This window comes from Pundamilia nyererei, unplaced genomic scaffold (genome assembly GCF_000239375.1).
Source record: "Pundamilia nyererei isolate P.nyererei 1_Seehausen unplaced genomic scaffold, PunNye1.0 scaffold00046, whole genome shotgun sequence".
NCBI lineage: Eukaryota > Metazoa > Chordata > Actinopteri > Cichliformes > Cichlidae > Pundamilia > Pundamilia nyererei.
This window is the reverse complement of record NW_005187447.1, coordinates 722592-740537: the sequence shown is the minus strand read 5'-3', so window position 1 is coordinate 740537 and position 17946 is coordinate 722592. Positions and strand designations below refer to the sequence as shown.

Sequence of the window (17946 nt, the reverse complement as noted above, 5' to 3'; positions counted from 1 at the left end):
CTCCAACTGAAAGACAAACAGAAACAAAAACATTTTATTTAGAAAGAATTCACAGTTTCTAATGGCACTACAGTTTTTTGTAGTAACTCACTCCTGCTCAAAAATACTGTGCAGCTCTTCAGAGTACTCACAGAGACAAAGAGAGGGCGAGAGAGAGGGATAGAGAGAAGGTAGCACTTGACATAAAGGGTAGAAAAACAAAAAGGCATAAGGAGTCATACAAAGTGCACACTGAGCATTTAGAATTTCTCTCCAAGTGCTTTCTTGTTGTTTGCTGTGTTTTATGTGTTTAAATCGATTTAAAGTAGTCTTTTTCATAACACACACACACACACACACGCACACACGAGACAAGAAAAAAAAATCTCGCATGCGTACAGGTTTACACACAAACATATTACACATTCAAACAGGGATTTAAAAAAAAAAACCAAAAAACAAACAAACCACCCTCTGGATTTGCTCGGCTCTTGGAATATAAGTAACCACATTAATAGTGTTCCGAATTGGATTAATCTTTACTGCGTTCCCTTTTATTCAGCAACAATTCATTTCTTCCTCACAAACGACCGCTGTCATTCGATGTGGGGCAAACACGTGACATCAAAGAGCGATGACAAGCAACAAAAAAAAAAAAAAAAAAAAGACTTAAAAGGAGTGTACGACCACAGTAAGAATGCACAAGAAAAAAAAGAAAAAGAAAAAAAAAGCTAGACAGGAAAGCAGGCAAGCAGAATGAAAAAGCATTTGAAGCCAATAGGAACATGGTAGTAATCAAAGCAGGCATATTTAAAGTTTTCTTCACAGTCACAGACAGAAGTCGTGCACAGGGGGTCAGAGGTGACATTTCTGGATAAAGATATGTAAGGAAAGAAGAGCAGTAGAAGCTGGTCAGAACAGGTAATGACACTCATATGGGATGGTAGCATTAGAAGAAAATTCTGTCTGTCAAGACGTCCAACGCCAACCATGCAGAACCTCTATGAAATTGCATAAATAGAAGGGGGAATAAAAAACCCCTGTTAAATTTATTCTTTAAAAGCAAACAAAAATAAATCTGCAACTTCCTGCAGTGTTTTTGCTGAATTGTTATATTGAATATACATTAACAAAACAGCCAGGGTAACATAAAAACAGTTAGCCAATCCAGCAGAGATGCTGAAAAGGCAGACAGAAGACAGCACAGTACTACAGTCATTGTTATAGCCTCTCTCTTTTTTCTTTAATAAAAGCATCTCCAACTTTCCAGCAGCTCTGAAAACACACAGAAGCAGCAGCGTGTTCCCAACATACATGTAGCCTTTAACTGTTATTTTGTTGGATATAAAATGCGATTACTGTCCGATATTTCAGGCTGAGCCAAGTACAATTAGACGACGTTATAAGGTAAGAAAACGAAAGAAAGCAAATGTGTTTGAGCCATCCACCATGACTGTATGTGTCAGTACCACTGAGTAGTAATTCTATGTAACAAACTTGCATTGAGCCACTGTGACGCTGCAAGACTGGGAGACTGGCAAACCAGCGACTAGGTTAGAAAATTCTCTGTTCATTTAAATAAATAAATAGATAAATAAAGCTGATCTGTCAGACCCATCTGCAAGGTCCACGAAAGGGTGTGCGTAAACATTCAGCTCTGTTACCCTACAGTAAACTGTGCCCTTAACAGGAAACACTTTGCCCCATACTGGCTCTGAAAGCAACTCAAACAAGCCGAACCAGCAATGCTAAGAGAAACATGGCTCAGTTACAAATGAAAGAACTATAAAAGTAATGAAACAATATATTACAGCTTCTTGCCTCTGAGCTGTTTTATCACAGTTACAAAATCTAATGTGACAGCATTTTTGGGCCCAGCCCAAACTGAGCAGGGTCTACAGGAGCTGGACTGCTGCTACTGTATTTGTTTTATGAAGTTAATTGAGACACTTAAAAAAAAAAAGAAAAGAAAAGGGCTAATATACGCTCATGTAGACTTTTCTTCATTCAGCTCTCGTGGTTGGTTTGGAACAAACTGACAGAGACAGAAGGCGAGAATGAGACGGTTTTACCCACTGGTCCCAAACAAACACCTGCAGTCATTTAGAGACAAAGGCAGGATGGAAAAGGTTAAATGATGGCAATGAAAGACAGGAGGAAATAAGAATAAGAGAAGTCATTTGTCATGCTCCACAGTCCTCTTATAATGACATATTTCATCCCAAAGAGCAGCCTAATACTTTTCAAGGAACACGGAGTTGAGACCAGCACCTCTCCTCACTGTGCTCAGAGTGGGGAAATGAATTCACTGGTGCTCCACTTTCATGGGTAAATGTGCTTATCCAGTAGAAAAATGAAAATAAAATAAAATCTCTCAAACACACTTCAATAGTTTTGACTCTTCTTGGTGTTTCACTTCCTATCACAGTGTCTTTTTGTGCACATCAACAACTGTTTACATTTCACGTTTTTAAGAGTTAGAAGGTCTAGAACAGATATAAAGGCACATAACCGTAAACGGGTCTTTGACAGGAGTGAATAAGAACTGAATGATGTTGAGCTACTGCTGCCATAGCCAATTCAGTTCCACGGTGCGCCTGGGTGCTCATGGGAAATGTGGTTCTTTGGGTTGTGGTAAGACCTCTTCTGTCTGTCATGTCTGCTACCGTGTAGTGTGTGCACAGGTGTGAGCAGATAATCGTGTAAAGGTGACGCGTGAGGATTCAGACATGTCCGGTGACGGCTGTCACCCCGATGGTCCCGACACTCATCTCCTTGTTTCCCTTCATAAGCTGCTGCAGGCTGGGCAGAGAACCAATGCTCCCCACTGGCATGTGCGGGAACTGCAGCTCGGTCTGGCGAGACTTCCGCCGCTTCGTTGAGCGCTTCTCCTGACGGGACTTAGCAACCGGCTGGCTGAGGGGGAAAGAAAGGCCGTGGCCGTTGCACACGCCATCAGCGGGGAAGACGGGAGAAGGAGGGGGGAGCCGGCTGGCGTACGACTCCTCAGAATGGGTGGACGAGCTGCAGCTGCTAGTCTCTGAGGGGAACTCCTTAGAGGCGCGACGGGGCAATAACGGGCCCTCCTGTGGTGTTGAAGGGGGAGGAGGCAAGGGAGGAGGAGGTGGAGGAGGAGGAAGAGGTAGGGGGCGTGTTGAGGATGGTGGCGCAGGGAGACACGGGTGGAAGCTGTTAAACTTGGGATCCCCGTTAGTGAGGAGAGCAGAAGGATCGAATGCCTTCAGAGTCTCAACTTTGTCCAAAGACTTTGCCTTGCAGCGTTTTTTCTGCAAGGTAAACATAAGAGATGGAGAAATTACTTAAGAAAGATCAGCAGAAAACTAAACTAATAACGTTAAGTCACAAACAATAGTCGGAGGAAGGTGGGAAAGTTCAAAAGGGAATGATGGAAATGAGGAAAACAAAAACATACTACTCAACCTGCTTATCTAAAAATATTAAAAACTTGAAGCGAATAAAGCTGGCAGTACACACACACACACACACACACACACACACACACACACACACACACACACACGCGCTAATGGGTATTTCGCCAATTCTTTCCACTGCTCAGCTGATACCTCATCTCATTTACTCCACAAAATAAAGAATTCCCTTTTCTAAAACAGACGTATTAGAAAGACTCATTGAGACGAGAAAACACAGTACTTGTATACGACGGCCATCACAGCCAACAGACACTGTACCTTTTTCTCTGGAGAAAACCTTAGAGGTTCTACAATGTACAAGTCATCTGGACCTACTGGGGAGGGGAGAAAGGGGCTAGGTTAATGATGGAATGGGATACAGGAATACGTACATGTAATAAGCATGAAGCGACCTTGCAAGTAGTTTTAAAGATGAAAAGGCATAAATCCATATTGTAGTAATAGCTTGTTGTTAAAACAAGATTTGAAATCATAGAAAAGCAGGTGTTGTTTTTATTAAGGAATACTACTTGCAAATGTCTACCATGAGCCAGCAAAGCATTGTGCTCTATTATTACACTCCTTATGCCTGCATGTGGCAAGCTGGCAATGACAGCCTCCCACCCTCAAGGGCAAACTCTCTCTCTCTCACACACACACACGCATGCACGTCATTAGGGGGTAATGAACAGCAGCGGGAGTTTAAGGTTTCAAGAGCTGATACTTTTATTGCTTGCACCAGCCTTTCCTTGTGGGCGTGTGTTGCTTTATGCAGTGGCAACAAGAGGGATATCAGTCACTAAACCTGGCAAAATGTCTTAAAGCAACAGCAAAGGTACAAAGAGTGAGCGATGGAGAGAATGAAGCAAGGCTAAGTAGTGTTTGGATGGGGAGAGATATGTGGCAATAGACGCAGTGATCAAAAGCAGTTAGCCTGAAAGTGCCCAAAGGCAAGATTACATGATGTTTGCAGCGTGACTGTAGTGTCAGATCTCAATGCTGCTTATGTTTCAGTTGGAAAAACAAAGGGAGGAAACATATGGGTAAAACAAAAGTGTGTTGGAGGAGAGATTTTTGAAAAGTGAATGGGCACGTAGGAAGAAGACCTCTTACCTTCTGTAGAGGACAGGTGAAACGACTTGGAGCGAACAAGTGGGCAGGTCACCCTGCGCTTCAGGCTCATGTCATCGTAAGAGGAGAAGCATCTGATAAGGGAGGGGAAAATGACTGACATTTACAAGATGCTACATTCATTCCTTGATTGTCAATCTTTCTACAGTTAGTAGCAAGACGGGAATGACAGCAACCGACAGACAACAGCTTCAGTATTCAGTCTAATATGAAAACACTGAACAACACTTAACAAATGTCATAGCAAAGCTTCAGAAATAAAATATCCTATTCATGCATGCGGGTGACAAACCTCTTGGGGCTGGGGTAGTGGTTGCTCTTGGGAAGAGCAGTAGAGTTGGTGCTGGGGCCGGGGGCCGAGCTGCGGCAGCACTGCAGACACAGCAGGATCCCCAGAAATAGACACAGAACCAGAGAGACCACCAGGTAGCTCTGACGGTCCGATACCTGCAGAGGACGATTTCAGCAGTCAACAGTGAAACAATGCACAACACATCAAACATTCAACAGCTACGTCGACTTATGATACCGTGAGTGGTCCTTTTCCCCAGTTGTGATGTTTTGTACCATGTCCTCCGTGACCTTACTCCAAAAGCACTTTTAGTTTGGCCTAAACACTGCATGCAAAAGGCCCAGTGAATTTATATAATAAAAAAATTAAAAGAGAGAGAAAGAAGGAAAAACCAGGACAAACTACCCACAAGTTGTTATTCTAAAAAGGATACACAAACTTTATCCTCTATCCCTTTTAATGTAACTGCATTTAATCATGTGGGCTCAGAAAATGTGCCTTGGTGAAAAGTCAAAGCCAAACATGTTGAAATATTCAGGTCAGAAAAATGTTTTCCACTCAAGTCAAACTCTGCACGTGTTTTGGAAGAAGCAAAAGACTTTAAATAAACGAAAAACAACAAAACAAAAAAAGTTAAAACAATACATGATGGCCATGAATTTTAAGGTTTCACACAGACACTATACTTATGTGAAAAAAAAAACTACTTAAATTGTCTGTTTATCTACTTATAAACAAACTTGTAAGTAAAACGAATGTTATATTCCATTATACTTAATTTCACCTCTAGTTACTCTGGCTGGTACCTACTATCTGGCATACTCCATTTCAGATGGATTTCAAGGTCCCGACTACTAAAATCATTACTCCGAACATAAAAATCAAACCTGGACTATATCTGGAACAGCAAGAGATCTGACAACAGATGGTGTTTAAACTACATTATGTTAATGAGCCAGAAGCATCATGATCTATTTTCAACAGGAAGAATAACTCCTTCTCTGAACACAAGCAACAAGGTTTTAAGCCCAACACAAAAAGACAATTCTGTTAAAAACTAAGCAATAGATAGTCTACTCAGCAATCAACGATAGCAATATACCTCTCTCTGCAGCTCGCTGACTGTAGCTGTGAGATTGAGCATTAGTTTAGTGACGTTTTCCAACTGACTCTGCAGGACTTGGATGGACTCTGTCTGCTTCTGGTCCTGAAAATATACAAAAAAAGAAAGAAAAAGAAGATATTAGTCAGCACAGCTGCTCAGGTGTCAGTAGATGGAGTAAATAAGACTCTTAACTGCAAACATATTTTACTGTGATTTAAGATGATTAATGCAATGAGACCTGTTCCTCAGCAATACGGGAGGTGTTTTGCAGCTTGATGATGGTCTTATTGAACGCTTTCTGCATCTCTTCCATCTGTTTACGATATCTGGAAATCACAGATACATATAAATAACTTCTAATAATCTCTCCCAGATTGCAAATATCCGAAACAAATTAGGGCAGTAAAATCTGTACTGAAACTTTGCTTTTTGTTGCAGTTTAGATTTGAAAAGTTCAACATGGCCAGTGGTTTCACCTCTGGCTGAGTTCCTCCAAGTATCTGCTGGACAGACTCATGTTCATCTCCAGAGCTTTGATCCTGTTGTTCAGCCTCATGAACACACTCTCTTTCTGGCTGGATCCGTGGATTGCGCCTCCGTTAACTAACACGCTGTTCCCATTCACTGCTCCACCATTATAATCTCCACTGTTCTGCAGCTCTGCATAGAAGTCTGTAGCCGTCCGCTGAGTGTTGCCATTACCACTAGCATTCAGCAGTTCCTCTTCTACAGTCTCTTCCACCCGATGAGGCTCTCCTGTCTGAGGAAGTGAATCAGCCTGCTCCCCGTGGGTCTGGGAAGTCTGAACATTTTGTCTCTGCGAGTCCCCGCTGTCTACGCCTGACTTAACTGAGTCTGTGTGAATGTCATTTGAAGGCAAAGCTGCTGGCAGCTCAGTGGGAGGGGAGATAAAATCCTCAGGTCTTGAAGCAGTGGGAAGAGGCTGAACAGGCTGATCTTTGACAGGAGGAACCGTGACGACAGGAGAAGCCGTCTCAGAAGATGGAGATAACGGGGGAGTGCTGGCAGAAAGCGTGGGGGTGACGCTGCTGGCGTGCTGAGTCTTTGGGATAGAGACAGCTTGGAGGAGAGGAGTGGGGACAGGATCTAGGGTTGCGTCTTTAACTAAAGGTAACAAGTTCTCCTTTGGGGTTGGGGTAGGCTGTGTTAGGGAGCTGTGGCTGTCTGAGAAACTCTGAGGGGGGATGGTGGAGGTTCTGCTGGGCTCTAGGAGGATGCTGAGCTCGGGAGTGTATGAATCAGGTGTGTCAGTGCTGAGAGGCGTGTCAGTGGTGTATTCCTCACTGACAGCTTTGCACTCATTTTGCCCCTTCTCAGGCACCTCGAGTTCTGGAGCTTTTTCTGTGAGAGGAAGGGGTTCTTGGATAGGTGTGGGGGCAGGAATAGGAATCAGTGGAGGTGTGTGTGTGAGGACAGGTGTGCTCACAGTAGGGCGAGTCTGTGTTTGAGTGCTAAGCTGCCTCTTCTTAAGGCTGCGCAGTCTCTCCTTGGCCAGCCTGGCAGAGCACCAGCGATGGAGCAGCTCAGGCAGGGTGACCATGCAAGACAGAGAGAGGGAGGAGAAGGAGGTGAAAGGACAGTAAGCCTGGCTCTCCCACTGGTTCCTGTCTGCCTCCTTCCTCATCTCCTCCTCGCTCTTTTCCCCTTCTTCATCATCCTCTCCCTCCTCCTCCAATAGAGTAACAGTTGACCGTCTGATCTCCTCATCCTCTTCCTCCTCCTCTACTAGAGTGACAATCTGATCCACATCCTTATGTGGATCAGATGATGAGTGGGAAGATGTGGAGGAGTCACTAGAGACAGAGACCTCTTCTGTTGTAGGTTGTTCTGGCTTTGAAGGTTGCAGTCTGAAGAAAAGAAAAAACAAAAACATGCTTTCTGTGGGATTTGGAGTTGAAAAGCTCATCACGTGGAACTGAATTCAATTTAAATGAATAAAGGTTTATCTCTGATGGCTCTTACACTGTGTGTAGGGCCTCAGTTGGTTTGGCTGACTCTGTGCTCTCCTTTTCACCCCCCTCTGTTGTTGCGTTACCTGGGGGTTGGAGAAACACACAACAATTAAACAAACACAGCACAGCAATAACACTTGGCTACTGTTTTTAAGATTGCGTAGAACCCTCTAACTTGGCAGTGGCTCGTTTCTTTCCACCCTCCTGTAGGAGGGACAGTGTAGGTGCATAGTCCCTCCAGGCTGGAATGCCCATGTTTAGGCAAAGGGAGAAATGCTGTGAACCAGTCTGTTCCAGTTTGAACTGATTGTGTCTCTCCCAAATTCTGCCTCACTCAGTGGGTGTAAATGGGAATAAAAACAGCCACTGTAGAGAGCAAGCAGTAAAAAGACACTATAGAGTTGTGCTAATAATTGAAAGGATGAATTTGTGTTTTTTTTAATGTATTTTTTTATCAGTTGTCATAACCAACAGGTCTAAATACAATAAATTTTTAAAAGCATAAAGAAACATAAGAGCCAAATCTGTTAATAGATTCCTCCCCTCTTTAAGTCAACCCCACTAGAGAAAAGTTGTCTAAGGAGTCATTTTGATAGCGCTCTGTGTGGTAGACAGAACTAGAAGAAAGCTCAGCGTCATAGGCCTAACTGTCTTAATTTAGCTGAGCTCCTTGCCAAGAAGAACTGAAACAAAGATAGCCAAAGTTCTGCTGAAATACCGCTAGGGACCTCCTGCCAAGAGCCAAGTAAACATCTGGCTCTCTTAGCACATATACACATGAACATTCAGTCTATGCACATGTTTGCACTTTAGCCAAGGAAATAAAGTGACCCAGTTTTTGAAGCAGTTAATCTAAACAAGATGTGGAAAGACAGGCTGGCTGGAGAACGCGAGGAAAAAGGCAGTCACACAGTAAGAGCAGAGTACAGGAGTGAAAACACAGCATTAAAGTTTGCTTTATAAGTGTTAAATACATTTGAATTTGTTTTTAAAGGGATTTATAAGATAACGCTATACGGTCTATAGAAGAAGCACAACTATAATTTGCTTTCACATTAAGGAAGTTTTCATCTAAACCTCAGGAAGGTGTGAAACCTATTATGTAATATGGACGTTTCTTAACCAGAATTTCCAATTAGCTTTTCACACATGCACGCACCTTCACAAAACAAAAACCTGTTGGATGGATGATTCATGCTCAACAATCTCAGTAAAAGTCTTTTATAGTGCTGACTCGGAAATCCCTGCTCCATAACACTTCATACAGATAGACCAGTCATATTATCTCGAGCTAAGGTGTGGGAGCAACATGCAACAGAATTCAAGTCAAGGTCTTTTTTAACAAAGCGGAATATGTGAAGAGGCTGAGCCATCAATGTCAGATTGCTGATTAAATCTGACCTGCAGAGGTGGACCAAGTATCTCTTAGTGTTAAGTAGTTTGCGAAACACGAGTACTAGACCATTTTTACATGTACATTACACACATAAAAAATGTGCCCCTAATCAGCATGTGTAACGTTCTCCTGGCAATCTGTAGTTTAAATCTGTAATTTACTTTAACTTTTAAAGAGACAGTAACAGATCACCTAAATGTGATGTCTATAAAACAGGAAACTTGAGTTTATCAGCTCTTTATTGGCAGTTGAATGGGAAGCCAAACAAATTTTAGCTTATGTTACACATGTGCATGGATGTGTTTATACTTTGCCTTACACTTATGCTTAGAGCAGTGCAAATATAAGTTACTTCAGCGCCCATTTGGGCTAACCCCAAAATCAGTATGAATGGATTTATTTTGAGGTTATTTTTTTTAAGAAAATGAAAAATGAAGCAATATAAATAAGTCTAAGATACTCTGATGAATGTAAGATGGCTGAAAATGTTGACTTGTGCATGGTGTACTGTTCAAGTGTTGCATGTGAAAATGTGATGGTAGAAAAACAAAAACAAAAATGGAAAAGTAAACTTTTAAAAAGGTCTAAAAAGTGGCCTCTGAGAAATCAGTACCTCCCGTTTCTGCTCCACTCTCCAGCTCTGGCTTTCCTCCCAGCACATTAGCAGCAATGTTGTTTACCATGTTTAGGATGGCATCTAAAAACAAAAACAAAGAAGAAGAACATCCACGCAATGCATTTATTTTCCATGACATGAGATTTCTGACTGACAGCAGCTTCAGGTCAAACACATCAACGCCAAACCACATATTGTGCCATATGTTTTTGCTTTATTTTCTTAACCATTCTCTCTGATGACTGTATTCTCCTTCTATATTATGTCCCCTGGATTTACTGTCATGAGTTTTATTTTAAGCCTTTCCTCCAGGGTCCATCCACTCTGAAGCCCTTTTATGGTTTATGGTTAGAGCTCTGAGACTTGTGTGCACGGTACATTTTCAGGGGTGCACCGTTCCCCTCCTTCGCTAACTCAGGAGACAGAAGGGCACCAGTGTATTTGTGCATGTGTGTGTGGTTTCCGGAAATAAATAAATAAATAAAGCCAAGCAGCAAAATTTATGCAACTCAAAAAGCCCACAGTGTGTACGCAAGATACCAAGTGGGTTAAAATACTTCAAGTTGAACAGTATGTGAATGAGTTCATACCCAACAGGCCATAAAGTTGGCTGCTGTACCAACAACTGTATGAGGTCTGAGATAATTGAAAAAAAACTGTGTGCACTATGACTGGATACAACAGAATTAAAGCCAAACTTGCACAAATCATAAAATAGTTCTTCTTTAACATAGGATGGAAACACCAGATTACTGTAGCTGCAGTTTGATGACATGTAACGAAACATTTTCATTAACATTTTTCATGACAGTTGACACATTTTCTTATTCCTTTTTTAAATTCGATCAGGTGGGGCTGTCCGTTTTTGTGCTGAAGCCATCTGACCAACAGCAAAAGCTCGGCCCAAACTGGGTTACGTTACAGGAATATAAGATACAGAGCACAGCAGCAAATATTTAAAAAAAGAATCAGGGTGCAACAATGGCGCCAAGTCCAATCTGACTGAAATGGTGTGAAGGGACCTCATGAGGGCTGCGCCAACATGAAGAATTCCCCCTTAAAGATGTGAGACACTGATCTTCAAGTTATTGCCACTAAAAGTGGTTCAAACAAGCTAGTGAACCAGCTCAACTGCATAAAGTTCTGTGAAAATCTATTTTTCACGACTGCATTTATAAGAACGTGTGTACGTGTACATACTGGTTGCTGAACCAAGCAGGTTTTTGGAGGCCTTGTCTTCTGTTGGTTGGTAGCCAGGAGGATAGTCTGAAGAGAAACACGTGGTAGCAGTTAAATTAAAATCATATTAATTGGAAAACAAAGGCAAGAAATCGAAGTAATGTATTTGGTAACTACTTTGAAGAATAATGTATTTTGGCTTTTTGAGCCTGGTATAACCTATAGATTTGTGGCACTGGTTTGCACAATGATGAAAGTACAGTATGAATTCATTTAATGTTAACACATCCATTTCTGGTCTTTTACATACAAATTTGAAATTTGTAATTTGTGCATTTGAAATCAACGTCAACATCTTACCATAGTCCTCATCCAAATACTCAAGTCTCTCTGAGGGGTACTGAGAATCTGCTATCTCCTCATACTCCTCCACCATGCTGGTACCAAACACCCTACACAACACAAAAAAAACAATACGTTACACAAACAGACCTACAGAAAAGGTCAAGAGTTGAAATTACCACACAGCGGAGGCAGTGGAATTTTTTGATGCAGCTCTAAGAAAACAATGCCAGTTGAGCACATTTTGAGATAAAAGATAAAAACTCACAGAAACTGAACAATGTGTTGGATATGGACGCACAAGCGATGACTGTCTATACGAAGCACCCTCAGAGGGAAATTAACTTAAAAAAAAAACCCCCAAAACAATCTTTTTTTTTTTTGTTTCTTTTTTTCCCTTATTGTGATTGTGCAGTTAAGGTCTTTAGAGTGGACATTCTTAAGGAACCCTCATCATCAGACTCACTGTGCAAGAAAAGGCATTTTAGCTGTGTTACAACATTCAGAATTTAATCTAAAACAACAGCAACAACAATTAAGGTGGTGCATAATAAGTAAACAACAAAATCTAATCATAACAGACCTTTCATGATATAGCGGCGCTCCTGTAATTACAGCTGCCTGGATAACAATTTGCATTGATGTAATAAAATCAAAGTGTTTGTTTGTCAACCCTGCTTATGATAAAGGCGGTTGTGTTTTAAAAGACAGATTCCAGAAACTTTCAAGATCTAATTAAGTAAACTGAAACAAGACAAGACGATAAGACTGTTCTTCAAAAAAAAAAAAGAAAAAAAGAAAAAAGAATGGCATAACTGTTAGAAAATATGAACTTTTATGCCAGATATCATTTTATTTGGTTTTATTAAATAGTGCTTCTTACAATTTGCATAATTTACCCAATCGCACAAGCACTTTTTCCTATGCTTTTTCTATATAAACGCATTGTAAAACAGTTGGGGTTAGCATCCTGCCCAAGGATAGTTGCCATGCAGACTAGAGGAGCCAGGAAGCAGCTAGGGATCGAACCACCAACCTCCCAATTAGTAGATGAGCTACAGCCACCCATGGGTTGATAAGATTAGAGAAAGGTCTAGAAAGATAAAGGAAATTCTTTAACTTACCTGATAAGACTGAGGGGACAGAAGTGTTCAGATCCAAAATGAGAGAGAAGTTCAACCTGCAGGTACAATAGTTAAGCTATTAAACAGTATAAAAATATCCACAACTCCATGAACCCACAACCCACCAAATTAGTAGAACTGCCAAGCTATGACAGTTTGTGCATGTTTTACTTGTTTATTATCCACATGCATTAAAGATGAAACTCTACTCGCCCATTTGAGTATACAAAAACTAAAAGTGTTCTTATTTCAGCCCATTATAACCTCTGACAGAAAGAGAAGAGTGCTAACCTTTATGTACTTGATGAACATCTGATGCGAGAAGAAGACAAAGACAGAAGGAGAGAGAAATAAAACAAGAAAAAGAAATCAGTAAGAGCTGATTCAAGCTACAAGGAAGTCAAGAATCTGTGTACGGTTCAGCTCTCTTCTACGACAAACACACAGCTGATATATGCAAGATCACCATTCTGCAACAGAACACAGGCAAGACACTAAACAGATGTTTCTAATAAGCTGCAAGAAAGACACAAGCAAGACTGAGGGAAAGACAGACAGACTTACAGGCTCACTACTCATTAAAAAAAAGAAGAAAAAAAAAAAAATAAGATGCTCAGGAAGTAGAAACTAAAAATAGATGAAGCTGAAATCTAAAAAAAAAAAAAACAAGTTTATGTAATAGAAACAAAACTGGTTCAGAATAGATGTGAATCAACAGTAAGCTCCTACACAAAACACCCACGAGTTACATAAAAAAGGATAATTATCCAAGTATTAATCACCTGCTTAACAAGTCTACACTGAATATTTATTGGCAAAAGTGATTGTAAGGAAAGAGACCGTTTAGAAGAGCACCAATTTAGATCACTTTCAAACCCATTTTTATAGATAATAATGGGCTGTTGTGTGAAAGCTCACAGACATAACTACATAGCCAACCTTTAACACACTTAATCAGAAAGAAGCAGATTTCATAAATGCAATGGACAACAAATTTCCTTAGGAGGCCATGTGTATGACAAAAAAGAAAAAAATGATAATAAAGTGATATCCATCGATGAACACCTTGCTTTGTTTGTTACGCTGCAATTTAAGCAGAAATGAGGCACATCTGGTTTGACTTACGGATGGAGACAGAATCCCAGATATGGGAGCATTTAGGAATATGAACCATGAGCGTAGGGACAAAAATTATTTTAATGCTTCTTGTCTGTTTAGTTTTCCTTAACATTCAGTGGCAAACCTAATGTTTAACCATCTGAAATTTAAATTCATTTTAGTGGAAACTACTGTAAGCGCCCTGAAAAAGGATCACGGCTTAATATAAACTCTAGCGTGATGTAAGTACAATCCACACAGTCCAAGACGGCCAGTCGTGACGCTCACATGTTAAATACAATCAAAACAGTCGTCGAGTTCCTCTACTATGCAATTCTCACATGTAAACAGTTACGCCCTCACAGTCACCATAATTTAGCTATTCAAAAGATGACTGCCCTGATGTCATCAGTAACTTTCTATTAAGTCACAAGACACTCCCTGGACCTACACCTTTAACTTCTGTATATAACCATGTCAGTATGTGTGTATATCTATGTCTAAGATTTCTAATATACCACTGAAAATGGGGACATTTTATGTACACTTTATGATATGTTATTATTCTATCTGCAAGTAAACAGGAGTACCTTCACATATTTAGCATAAAGCTGTTCATCTAGTGGGAAGCTCTGGACAATCCGTTCATCGCGAGCATGGAAAGTTCCCAGCTTTACCCACTTGTTGGTAGGATATCTGCAACAGAGAGAGGGGAAACGTACGATGTGAATGTGAGGAAGATCGATTTTGTAACATGTCATCTGGCATGACCTCACAGGGTGGATACAAATGTCATTATATTCATGCCATGTCTAAGAGTGGCAATTATCGGCATTATGGAGCAAGACAGCGCTAGATATAAATCTTTAACAAAGACAACACAAGCCCTGACTGCACTAAATTTAGAGGTGATAATACTAGGGGACAAAAATGAATGCAAAACTGGTTAAGAAACTGCTTTAATTATAGAGTACTGGCTTTCCCCTCATCTCTAAATGGGTTATGGTGGATAGCTGTCAGTTTCTTGCTAATATTGTAGGACCTTTACCTTACTATATAAAGAGCTGTAAGGCAACTGTTGTGAACTGGTGGTATATATAAATACAACTGACTTTTTCTAGGAGGAACTGAATATGATCCAGCCAGTGATGATAGAAAGAAAAGTACTTGATTAAAAAAAACAAAAACAAACACCTAACAAACAAAAAACATTTAATATTAATTTATTATGAGCAAAAAATAACAAAAAAAAATTATGCAAAACTATTGTGAAACTTTATTTAGCCACAGTGCAAGTTTGGAAATGGGAAACATGAAAGGTCTCTATATGCTTAAGTTGGTAACCACTATGTATGTCCTTAGCTAAAAATAAATAAATAATAAAAATTTGGTTTTTAATATTTTTTAGTGACACATTGAGCTTTCCTCTTCCTTCGCTCATCTACTGACTTTTAATTTCATGTGGAAATGAACTGAAAACATACTACTTTCTATACAACACTAGAAATGTAGATACAAGGACTATTGCAAATCATTTGAGCAGGTTAGTGCAGCTACGCAGCTTGTGAGATGCGTGTTTGTGGGACGGCTTGAGCCTTGCTGCAGCGGTACATAATTTCGTTTTGGGCATGGTGCCTGTTTGTTTCTGTTTTTTTCCCCCTACACCTGAGGCGCATGGCTGTCAGCAAAACTGACAGTAAAAAGATCTGTTGATAGTCATACTGACGTAGCAATAAGCAACATTACATAACTGAGTTTGTGGTATTAAAGGGTGGGCTTTAAATGAATGTTATAGTCCTAACAGAAACCCAGTGTGGACAAAAGTATTATGTCAGTAATTTAAAAGAACATATGAAGCTTTGTGGTTACTATTTTTCACTGCTTGTCAATGCAAATACTACAAATATCATGGTTAAGATAACGAAATGGCCATTATGAGATAAAAATCGATGCAGGAACATGGATGAGGCAGTTGAAGGGTTGCAGGAGCCGTTATGAACAGGGGAAGTAAATGGTGTGGCCTGGGGCTTACACAGAGCTTTGTCTGCTATAACTGTCTGACAGCATGCTGAGTGTAGTTTTTGAACTGCACACTAGCTTAAAAGGAGAAAACAAAACAAAACAAAAAAACAAGTGAATACCTGTCACTGATGGAAACTAGAAAGTCTTTGGGTGTAGATGAGAAAAGCTCAAAGTTTGCAATGTCCAACTGCTTCACTTGAATAGGCTCACAGAGTTCTATCACAAACCTGTAGAGAAGCAAAAAACAAAACAAAAACAAAAAATTATTATAAAACTTTTAAAGCTAAAAATTGGGCTCAGTTAAACCCAACCATTATTGTGGGACCCACCAAATTTTGTTGCTGCATGGATTCAGCATGTATAAGTCCATATTCTCCATGAGAATAGCAGACGTGCTCTGAAAGAAGAAAAAAAAGTTGAATTAAAATCCTACCATCACCCCAACATTGTTAATCTTGCTTGTTTCCTTATACAATTGCAGTCAAAATGTGACAAAAATTGTTTCATGCGTGCTTAGATGTCTGGTCTCAGCTTAAATGCTAAGCGAACAAGTATAAAGTCATTTGACACATCTGTTGACACATAATGACAGCATTACGTGAGGATTCGCGTTTGTGTGTAGGCGGCAGAGCGTGATGTGCGACTAACCTTGGCCTCACTGTTGGCAGAGAGTATCTTGGCTCCACACTCTACAGAAGCGTAGTTATTCTTGAAGTTTTTCTGGACCTTCTTTGTTGGATGGGGGCTGCTGCTGGTTGAGGTATGGAGAGACTGACCTGGACAGAGAAAGCACTACATTAGGTCTTTCCGAGAGCCTTGAAAATGAGTGGTGCCAAACCGAATAGACATATTGCACAACATGCATAAACACATGCTCCACTGACTGCTGCACACAGTGTGCATAGCGTGAAAAGGAAGGGAAAAAAAGAAGGAAGCTATACAGGAACAGAACATAAGGAAGGATGCAACCGAGAAAAGACGCAGCATACAAACGGGTAGTAAGTAGTCTTCTTTACAGAAGCAATGGCATAAACATGTTGTGTCACAGTCAGATTAACATCAGCAAGCTATTTTTGAGGTGCCTGAACCCAAACTTAAACAAGAACTTAGTTATTCATGTGACGTGTCTCTAGTCATCCCTGTACGAGCTGTCTCGTATCTGTACAATAAATCCACATACTTTTCTCCTTTTCCACCTCCATGACTTGCTTCTTCCATTCATCAAAGGTAGGGATGTCCTCTTTGCTGGGCACAGAGGGATCAGTCTCCCTGGGAGCGTTTGTTTCCCCTGTCTGAAACATACACACATATCCAGAATGTAAATATCAGACACCAAAAAATATGCAAAAATATTTACATGGTGGAAGAAGTGAACCTTGACTTTCTGTTAACAAGGTTACTTGGCATCAGTGATGCACTAAGCAAGTACCTTATTATACAAGCATAGCGTGTGGTAGAACAACTAAAAGATGCCCATCCTCTATTCGTGGTAGTAAAGCTAGCCCGTGGTGACTGAAGCACTGAGATGCACTGAGCTGTGATTAATATTTTGATGGATTATATAAGTGCCCCTTTGAGCCTCACAAGACAGCCTGATTCTGAAAATCCACAACTCAGACAGCCTCTTATGTAAAACACCCTAACAGCCCAACAAGAGTCATTGCCAGCCACATACAGATTAGTCATCAGATCTCAGCTCCAAATCAGCAAAATGAGGTACAAATACACAATGAACACAAGCCCTCCCGTCCTCCGAAACTAAATACTTTCCCCAGATACAATCGTCCTTCAACCATGAAAAAGCAACTGACAGCAGGCTGACTCAACATTTTCAAACTGAAACATTCAAATGTTGCCCTTTGCTAGAACAGATGTGCATGCTGAATATTTATAATGTTCATGGCCACCTAGACGGCAGGTTTCGGAAAGTTTTGCAGTCTGTGCGGACAGGTGGACTTACTCAGCCTCAGGCCACCGATCTTATTATATCCAAGCTCAGTGCTCATGTCGTTGCAGTTGTTCCAAAATAATCTTCTCCCTCAGATCATATTTCAGGAACATCTCACCTGAAATAAGGACGTTGACTGTACCTTGGTCTAAGTTTTTTCTCCCACCACGTGTCCAACTGTCAAATTTTCCATCATGATACCAGCAGTTTTGTAATGCCTCAAGCCATATGCTACATGCGATTTGCTTCTTTCACAACAGAAATAACAATTCCCAAACACCACAAAGCCTCTAACCTGCTGTTTTTT

The 17946-nt window shown here is 40.6% G+C and overlaps 1 protein-coding gene across 1 annotated transcript; it reads right to left on the bottom strand.

Moving 5' to 3' along the window:
• Positions 1 to 398: 398 nt before the first annotated feature.
• Positions 399 to 17943, bottom strand: suco (SUN domain containing ossification factor; the record flags this gene model as incomplete). The annotated part of the gene is made up of 20 exons (XM_005732428.2): positions 399 to 3266; positions 3693 to 3748; positions 4374 to 4412; positions 4527 to 4618; positions 4837 to 4991; positions 5939 to 6043; positions 6180 to 6267; positions 6418 to 7809; positions 7925 to 7997; positions 9924 to 10007; positions 11127 to 11192; positions 11466 to 11557; positions 12572 to 12627; positions 12863 to 12883; positions 14260 to 14365; positions 15811 to 15918; positions 16021 to 16088; positions 16340 to 16467; positions 16872 to 16983; positions 17935 to 17943. Coding segments are annotated over 20 exons (3414 nt in total), but the record flags the coding sequence as incomplete, so codon positions are not given.
• Positions 17944 to 17946: the final 3 nt, after the last annotated feature.